General features: G+C 41.8%; 1 protein-coding gene across 1 annotated transcript in view; it reads left to right on the forward strand.

The window, feature by feature from the left end:
* Positions 1 to 9,908, forward strand: part of kcnk9 (potassium channel, subfamily K, member 9) — a 32,893-nt gene extending 22,985 nt beyond the window's left edge. Inside the window, exon 2 of the mRNA XM_058618325.1 lies at positions 8,656 to 9,908. Coding sequence (XP_058474308.1) covers positions 8,656 to 9,539 — 884 coding nt within the window. The 3' untranslated portion in view covers positions 9,540 to 9,908. The remainder of the gene's footprint in view (positions 1 to 8,655) is intronic.
* Positions 9,909 to 10,108: the final 200 nt, after the last annotated feature.

A 10,108-nucleotide genomic window follows, 5' to 3' on the forward strand; every position in this document is an offset into this window, starting at 1 on the left:
TTTGTTTAAAAGTAATACTCATTTAGTTTAATTACTGTTGCCTCTCTATTCATTTGAAACTCATTCTCATTCTGTGTTTTCTTTCTTTCTTTGGACCGTGTTCTGTAAACAAAGTCCCTGAAACCCGCTCTTCTTTCCTCTTGTGTTGCTCAGTTTCATCTTCATCATCCTGACCACGTCTACACCTGTGTCACTTGTGGTGCTCACGGTGGCGCCGATGCTCGTCAGGTGTAACTTTTTGCTCTTTAGCTGCGATGACTGATATTCACTGTGCCATCCCAGCGTCGTCTTCTCTCCTCTCATTACCACACTTGGTGATTGCTTCCCCTGCGCTGTGCATTCTGTTTGTCACTAAATCTCAGGGACGTGCGAGTGTTCCAGCTTCTGTTCTCGGCTTTCGGGGCTTTTTATTTGCTGCTCAGATTCACCAGAGAGAGTGAGCTCACTAATAATAAGAGCAGCCTGTATCACAGTATAAGAATATAAAGTAGGACTTCCTCCTGAGATGGATTAGACTGTATTTCTCCAGTGTTCTCTGTGGAGCCTCAGCATCCAGCTTCCACAGGCTATACTGAGGATTACCATCTTCTATGTTCAGGCAGCTCAGTTTCTCTCTCACACTTTCTACTTCATCTGCTGTGAAGAGGGAAAAAACGTGTGCTCTCCAGAGTAAACGGAACACATGAGGGGTTTGAAATTCCAGGCAGGACCTGACTGTGCCGGGGTCCACTCGTCTTCAAACCCAGTGACCGCTTCCTGTTTGTTCAGTCAGAACTGTCGGTGCAGGTCGTCGCCGTGACTTTGAGAGCTTCATCCTGAGAGTCAAACGTGTAAATATGAGTTCAGTTAGCTGAGGTTTCAGCCGCGCTCGTCTCTGTGTCAGTGTCGTTTACATCCAGCTGCACCGGAGCATCAATACATGCTGTGCTTTGTTTGTTTATTGTTTATTTTCCTGGTCATTCACGTTACATAATAGACCTGGTGCTGTGTTGAAGAAGACCCAAAACTAAAGAACACGAAGCAAACCTCCAATGAGCTTATTTGAAGAATACACACACACAAAAATAACTATAATACATTTCTCTATGGGTAAGAGATTACAATGAAATTAAAATATACGTTAACAAGATTAAACAATCTTTGAAACATTCTTTATAGCATTTTGTAGAGGAATCATTTTTATTCCAAATATGAAAACGATTGAGTTGAATAAAAGTGGACCTTGAGCTGTTGAGGATTATTCCCTTCACGTGAACGTCTCTTAAGGATAAAAACACGAATCTGATCAAAGACATAAATAATATGACTCTACATTTGTGGACGAGCAGAATTCTGTGCAGAGTTATAGATGCTAACACTTTAAGACTTTCAGGATCATCCTATTGCCCCAAATAAATAGAAAATCTGAAATGATGAGTCCTTTTTTTGAGTCTGTCTCAACAGAAATGCATTCATATAATTGTTGGATGATTTTTACTCGGTGAGATTCTCCCGCGCTGAGTCGTCCGACTAACAACATTGGACAAAACATTCAAAATGTAAATGTGCTTCTCTCAGCTGCAGGACACTGAGCACAGCACACGTCTCTAATAACGGGGGAATTGCTTCTTTCTTCATGTGGAGTTTCACGTTTTATTGTGATTCAAACACTGTATAAGTGAAAGGTTTCCCTGTCCATGAGAAGGTAACCATGGTGTTTTCACCTCTCAGACGCGCAGCAGACACGGTGCAGACTCGGTGCAGACACGGTGCAGACACGGTGCAGAGTCCTTGAATGAGGTGTTCTCACCTCGCCGCTCCCTGCTCTTCTTGACCTTCATTAAAATGCCACAGCCTGTAGTTATTAATGCCGCAGCTGAAGCACCTGAAGCCATACACGGCAGATTAACCCCGAGGATCAAACAGGCAAAAGGCGCCGCTTTAAGCAACCGCTCGACACTTGTAGAGCTGTGTGTCGGCACTAATCAGGAACTACCTTGATAGTGCCATGAATAATGGATGAAACGTCTTTATTTTTAGATATATTTATATAAAGAAATGAAAACAAAGACATATTCTATCAACTAAATGATGTCTTTACAGTGCTGAAATGTTTTTTTAAATTCATAAAATAAAAGTGATGGATTGATGGGTCCTTGTTAGTTAACAGATGTGATCTGTGCCACAGGTGCACCCGTGAGAATAATAAGCAACTCCTTATATGGACGTCCTGGGCGTGTGTGTGTGTTTATAGTTCACATATTCAGGCTTTAAAAAATGTTGAGGCAAAGTTATGATTCAATTTGTCGCATCTTTAGTCGTGATATAAAGTTGCAATAATTGCGCAGTAGTCACAAAATTAGCCAGTTTTTCCTTTTCTTTTTGTTCATAAAGTGAACTTTCAATAAACATACAATCCAATTTAAAACATTTTGAGTACTTTTTGCTCAGGTGTGTTTATATAGATTACCTATTTCTGCTAACGTTTGTACACTTTGTTTTGCATTCTTCTAATAATTGTGCAGAAGTCACAATATTAGAGCATTTTTCTTTTTGTTCATAAAGTGAACTTTAAACTTTGACATATTTCCAAATTTCACAAATTCAATTCGATTTTAAACCTTTGACGTACTTTTTGCTCGGATGATGCTGATATTTTGGGTTTTTGTGATGTTTCTGGAGAAAATACCTGAGTGGATTGTTGAATTCTTATTTTTATTAAATCCAAAATAAATTTTGAATCATACGACTGCCTGATGAACGTTATAATTTAAATTATAAAAATTTAAAAATAAAAACAAATTGAATCTGGTCTTAAACATTTGAAGTACTTGTTGCTCAGGTGTGTTTATACAGTTTAAATAGATTGTCTGTAGGATATCCTTAAAAAGGCTATAAGAAGTCTATATTGCACATTCTTATAGTCTCTGTATATCATCTGTGTTCTAAGGGTTAAAACATCATCTCATCATTAGATATTCCATTTTCTTCCAGTTCAAGACAAATAAAATATTCATCCCCTAATAATGATTATAACATTTGTGTCTGCTTTGACTTTGTCACTTTTCAGTGACTCACCTTCACTCACTCACTCACTCACTCACTCACTCGCTCACTCTGTGGGCGTCGGCAGACATTTAAAATAAGTCATTGTAAAGTGGAATCAGAGCCAAACAAACGTCTGAGTCACGGCCGCTGTCTTGGTGTGTTTTCATAAATGTGGAAAGCGTCGTCAGATGGCGGATATTTCGGGAGACACGTGGGGTGAGATGTTTCCTGTGAGCGGATCTTCTTTATCAGTGTGTGGACGGCGTGACGTTCATGTTGATGTTGTGTTCTCTGCTCTGTGCATGTGATGGACTGCTGTTGTATTATAGCTCTGACATTCATGCTTCATAGAGGCAGATTCTTTCCATGATGATGTCATGACATTTTGGAAAACACACACTTCCACGTTTGTCCTTTCATGTAAATCCTACATTTGAATCATTATGGTCTTAATGAATGTTCTATTTACATGCTAAACTAACTGTTTTCTGACTAACCAGGTGCTTTATGTGGCTCAGGAAGTGATTATCATCACCTTTATTTTCCCTGCAGACTCTACACTGGGTTATTTTCAATCCACTTCAAGCACTTTAAAAAACAACAGCAGCTGAAACAAATCAGAGATAAATAAAACAAATACATTATAAAAATGTGTGATCTAAAAGACCTCAGAACAAACAATAAAACATACATTAAAATACTGTCAATACAACACAAATAAACAAGTCATACAATAAAACTATAAACCAACGTCTCAAACTCATGTTAAACTGGTTTCACTTACAATTCTCTCTCACTTCAGACAACTTTATTTTCTGTTATTGAAGGTTTCCCCTCTATGTTGATTTCACCTCCTCGCCCCTCAGTGTTTAGTCACCAGTGGCGGCGCTAGACTTTTATCTTTGGGGTGGCCAAGGGCATTTCAGGGGGTTAGAGTCATTAGGCAACCGTTTCACTCGTCCATCAAGGCTGTTCATTCTTCTTCTCCTGTAGTAAGGTGGATTACAAGTATTTGTGGTACATAGCACCAACTACTGCACAGGAGGATTCAAAATAACACCTGGCTCCGCGGTGCCGTAACCTGTCAATCACTCTTCAGTCTCGTCTAACGTTCAGAAATTGTTCCAGCGTTGAGTTTTGTGATTCACTAAATTATGACCTGAAATGGAGAGAAATTACCTTCAACGATATCAACAATATTCGTAGTGACGTTTCGTTATGGAGCAACAAATGTTCACAATAAATACACGTAAACAGACAGAAATAACTCCATAAATGTATAGAAACATCATTTGCCTTTCTTAACCCTTTAACACCCAGCATGTCGCAGACTTAACAGTTTGTGCTATCGGTTTCTGAGAGCTGAGAAGTCGCTGAGAAGTTGCGGTAATGTCACTCGCGCTGTTGTAGGAAGCCAGAGAATCAGTGTCTTTGTCACCAGAGCGGAGCGAGCTGTGAATAAAATATGCTTTATCCTGCTTCAAACTTCTAATTTAGTACACAAATGTGCAGTGTTTAGCTTCATTTTGAATTATTAAAACACTATTTTAACATGCAGTCAATTGTAAACTTACTTACTCACAGGATTATTTTCTGCTCCTTTTTAAGGTTAAAATAAGCAAAAGAAAAAAGTCCAGACGGACATTTTGAGGCTTAGGTGTTACTTAGGCGTGGTCTCCTCCATCTGCTATGAAACACCAACACACTGATGAGCACGTCTGTAAATGCAGTCGAGGTTGTTGGTGCATGAATCATGAAAACAGGCAGAAAATAGTGGCTGACATGACTAAACTCAGCCACATTCTGTGTTACGTCAGACTCCAAATGGCACTGAAAGTATTCTGAGGAGGCACCTTTTGTGTAGACATGTTATCACACCGAACACTTGCTCAAACATTTGAAGAGTGACTCCACAGATGTGCACTGATACAGAAAAGCTGCTCTGAACACATTCAGCACTTCATTCTATTATTTATGCTCTAATATTTCAGCAGATGGTCGGCAGATTCTGTTCAGTTCCACGTGTGAATGCCAAGCTTATGGAGTAGATGATTTTTTAACTGGAGGTTTTTGTTTTCAAAGATGCCTTCCTCGTCTACGCGCTCGGGCATATTTACAGCCTATGAGTTGGTGGATTGTGGACGTGTGTGTGTGTGTGTGTCTGCGTTACAAACACACATTGTGCTTCTGGCAGTTTGTACAAACACATCTCGCCCGTTTGAGGCTCGTATGACGTGTCCCGTGTGTTCTGCCCTCCAAAAACACAGCCTCCTATTTTAAAAAAAATGTCTCTTGTTATGTAATATTTGAGTAACTGGGCCTATAACGCCCTTCACATGTTAGTACAGAGTCTGTGGCTGCAGCGGCACACTCACCTGTGCACACATGAGCACACATGCACCTGTGCGTGTCGGTGTTCTCTGCAAACACGTCCGTTCCCAAGACGACGACAGATAATAGAGTCATTATGAGAGGACAAGCGGATCGCACGGTGCAGAGCAACAACAATGACCAGAGCTTAACAATCGCCATCAACAAGTTTGTGGAAATACTTTCAGATGGGTTTAGTCACTTGTTAATATCTGGTCTGCATGTGTGTGCAGGTCATCTCCCGAAATCCCTGAAACTCCTGTATTCATTGCCTGGGAAATAAAGACATTATTGAGTTTGTAACCTCACATTTAGCTGTCGTGTTGATACAAAAGCAACAGTCGCACAAGAACCGACGTGATGTGGAAAAATCCAGTGAGCTGTCACTTCTCCACAGCCTCCACCGCGATTCAGTCATTTTGTCCTCATTACTCCACAACATCAACAAATTTAAGCAGTACAAAAAAAAGAAGAAAAAAAAATCAATATGAATGAATTTTTAATGAATTGACAGATGCCTGAGTCCAACGCAAATCTGTCCTGAGAGGTAACTGTAATTGCACGCGTGGGGATGGGATGCCGTAAGCATGTTGCTGCTTCCTGCACATGTTTACTTTGCACCAAATTGATCTGCACAAGCAAGATTTTCTTTCCTCCTGCAAGAATTAGAATAAGTAATGTGGAGACGCAGGGTTTCTCACATCTGCTGCTGTGATGAAGCGTTAGCCGCACAGAGCGCGTCACCCTTCATTCCCACAGGTGTTTTTACAGGATTTTTGAATGAGGTTTTTATTTTTTTCATTTTTTGATGGAAGCCATTCTAATTTACTCGTAAATGAAGGAGCTCGTTGCTGCCCTTTGTTTAAAGAACTCATTTTTAAATCAGCACAGTTGGCTGCCGACGACGACGACCACAGACAAGCGATTGTGTAGCTGTGTATGTTTTATTCTTCATTAGGAGATTATTTGAACACTTACAGTGTTGGGGGTTCTTCTTGGCTTCTATAATCAGTCCACTTTTCCCGTTTTTCATAAAATAGCATCTCTCGTCATCTCAATGTATGTGTCAATTACAAATATCTCAGCCACTTCCCTTCAGCCGGAGGTTCTGTTCTATACCATAATCTCCTAATTGCTTTTTTTGCTTGTCATTAGTAGTATTTTAAAAGGAGACTTTTTGTAGCATAGTCTTGTGATATGTTTCCTGATTACATGTTTTAGGTATCCCATCATCATGTCCTGATATGTTTTTCAGACTCCACCATATCTTATTATCCCAGTGTTGTGTAATCTTTTTATTCTGCATCTATCTTCATTTCAGCACTGTATATGAAGACATTGCACATTTTGAAACAGATCAATTCAGTTTATAGGTGTTGCTGCAGCAGGGGTGTCACACTCAAATGACCTTGTGGCCAATGAGCAACTAAACCTGGCCAAAGGGGGCGGGTGTTGGTCTAGAGAACACCGAGCGAAGTGCTGACGACACGTTTGCACAAGCGCACTCTGCGTCACCGTAGTTACGCAACGGTTTGTGCTAACGGTTTGTGAAAGCTGAGTAGACGTCAATATTTGTAAAAATATGTTTCATATTGTTCCAATTACAATTCTGTTGCAGCATTTTTTGCATTCATTTTAAATGATTAAAACATTATTTAATACACTATAATGCAGTAAATTGTAAATAACTGCCAGATATTGGAAGTTATTCTGGGAAAAATGGGCAAAAGCACTAGTTACGGGATAATTCTCTGGTCCTTTTTATGGTTAAATGAATTTAAAAAAAGTCCAGACAGACATTTTGAGGGTTAGGTGTTGAAGGGTGACGCTCGTCAGTAAACAGTAACTATTTACAAACCACACGCTGCAGGTTCATCAGAGCTTGTTTATTTGAATACGATACATGACAACAAGCCTCCTCAATCAAAACAGTATGAGTGTGGTGTTAGCATTAGCATTTACCGTCTGTCTTCACATCTCCATAATAAGCAGACTTCATCAGTAACTCTGAAATACGACATTTTCCATGGCGACTTAAAGCATTGAGGAAATAGTTGGTGAGAGATATTTTTAATGTGCAGACGTCTGAGCATCAGCCAGCGCTGAAGGCCTCTCTCTGTTTGAGCCATTGCATTTGAGTCGCCCCCTGATGGCCGGTCTGTAGAACACAGGTTGCAGGGACCTCTGCATGCATTGTTATACACAGTACAGTCATTGTAAGCATGTGAGAAACATACTCCACCACGTGTCTCTGGCACCTCATCACTATTCAACAGAAATAAATAAATATCAAACTGATGAAAATCAATAAATCTATTTCATTCTAACCTTTGAGCCTCATGTTAAACGTGTTGTTATTATTATTACTCGCACTGATGTGAATATGTACACATTATACCATGCTGCATGTAAATAGCTTGCAGGTTATCTGGTTTGTAAATGAGATGTACGTGTGTGTGTGTGTGTGTGTGTGTGTGTGTGTGTGAGTGGGTGGAAAAACCAAATGGGAAAATACAGAATCAATATTTAAGAACACAACACAACACTTTGCTCAGGACATGTAAAATAAAAGAAAGAAAGCCAGAAGACAGTTGTTGAAGTGATGACCATGCCAGCCGATGGTGGGTGTTTCTTGGCTGCAATTTGAATGTTTAATACTCACATTTATGGGCTGTGGTGGAGGAGAGACGATCAATAAGAGGCACGGTGAATATTCAGCAGCGCCGCGGCTTCATTCATTCATTATGCAGCCTCTCAAGTCCTTTTATAAATACGCTGCAAAGAGCCCATGAAATACTTTTATATTGCTTTAGAAAATTAAACCTCACGTAGCGCATGAATCCAATTGTTGGCCCCACAGGTTGGTTTTTCAGAAGCCCGTCTGTGAGTGAGTCAGCAGCTTGTGGCCTAAAGATAAAGTTTAATTAAGCTAAAAGCTCCACTGGCTCCTCCATGACTTGTTTCCACTCCCTCCCTCCTCCCTCCCTCCCTCGCTCGCTCCTCCCTCCCTCCTCCCTCTGAAACGTTCTACCTCACCGGAAACTTCTGACTAATTGGACATCCCCCCCCCCCCCTCCCCCCCCCCGCCACAATCTTTGAGCCCAAATCAGATTAATGAGCAGCTCCGTTTCTGTGGCAGCGCTAACACTGACTCTTGGGGAAATTTCTTGCTTGGTCATGTAAACAAATGCTGATGAGTGACAGTGACACGGCTGCCACTGCGTCACTAATCACCGTGTCTTTGTCTTCTCTTCTCAGGCTATGGGCACGCGGCGCCGGGGACGGACGCGGGGAAGGCCTTCTGCATGTTTTATGCCGTGCTGGGAATCCCTCTGACCCTCGTCATGTTTCAAAGTCTCGGCGAGAGGATGAACACTTTTGTCAAGTACCTCCTGAAGCGCATTAAGAAGTGCTGCGGCATGAGAATCACTGACGTGTCCATGGAGAACATGGTGACTGTGGGGTTCTTCTCCTGCATTGGCACGCTGTGCATTGGCGCCGCGGCCTTTTCCCACTACGAGGACTGGAGTTTCTTTCAGTCCTACTATTACTGCTTCATCACGTTAACAACTATAGGCTTCGGGGACTTTGTGGCCCTTCAAAAGAACCGGGCCCTGCAGAAGAAGCCCCTGTATGTAGCCTTTAGCTTCATGTACATCCTGGTGGGCCTGACGGTCATCGGGGCCTTCCTCAACCTCGTGGTGCTCCGCTTTCTGACTATGAACAGTGAGGACGAGCGGCGGGACGCGGAGGAGCGGGCCTCGCTCGCCGGCAACAGGAACAGCATGATCATCCACATCCAGGACGAGACGTTACAGCGCGAGCGACAGCGACGCGAGCCGTACCGGGCGGAGGTGACCGACCTGCAGTCCGTCTGCTCCTGTATGCACTACCACTCGCACGAGTTTGGCAGTTCCGGGAGAGGGATGGGAGGTCTCGGCTGTGCCTTTTCCCATCAGAACTCCTTCAGCTCACAGCTGCACCCCAATCAGTACTTTCACTCAGTATCTTACAGGATCGAGGAGATTTCGCCCAGCACCTTGAAAAACAGCTTCTTCCCGTCGCCCATCAGCTCGGTGTCTCCGGGCCTCCACAGCTTCACAGATAATCACCAGCTCATGAGGAGAAGGAAATCCATCTAAAGCCCGACACACATGGGACAACGAGGGTCCATGTTTTATACAGAAGGTCACACACAGTTCCAATGCTGCTCCTTTACCAAATCTTATTTCAGCACTTTCTTTTGTTTCCTTTGATGTAATATACTGTATAAAGTATTCTTGGGGAACAGATGACGACGAACACTGCGCAGGACGGCAAGTGTGGACACAACGGGATGCAAAGCATGAAGCATGGATGTCTATTTTTTCAAGAGATTGCTCCATTTAAAAAACACCACACAGACTATATATGAGACCTTCCTTATTCATATATTTGCAGTACAGAATTGATAATATATGAACTTTGGTCACATGCCAAATGATGCACACATGACAAATGCTATTTTTCAAAAGGGGGAAATGCTCGTTTCACCTTAACTTGAAGAACCTTGTCCCCTTCTATACTCCTCCATTGCGTCACTGCAGATAGAGAATATAGCATCAGGTATTGTTTTCTATAAGCAATTATGTATTCCGATGGTTTTGTCACACATCAAGCCAAAATTATTGTTGCCAATATTAGCATGTGCATTGGATGTCATTGAAGCGAG

The sequence above is a fragment of the Solea solea genome, chromosome 20, assembly GCF_958295425.1.
Source record: "Solea solea chromosome 20, fSolSol10.1, whole genome shotgun sequence".
In the NCBI taxonomy this organism is placed as follows: domain Eukaryota; kingdom Metazoa; phylum Chordata; class Actinopteri; order Pleuronectiformes; family Soleidae; genus Solea; species Solea solea.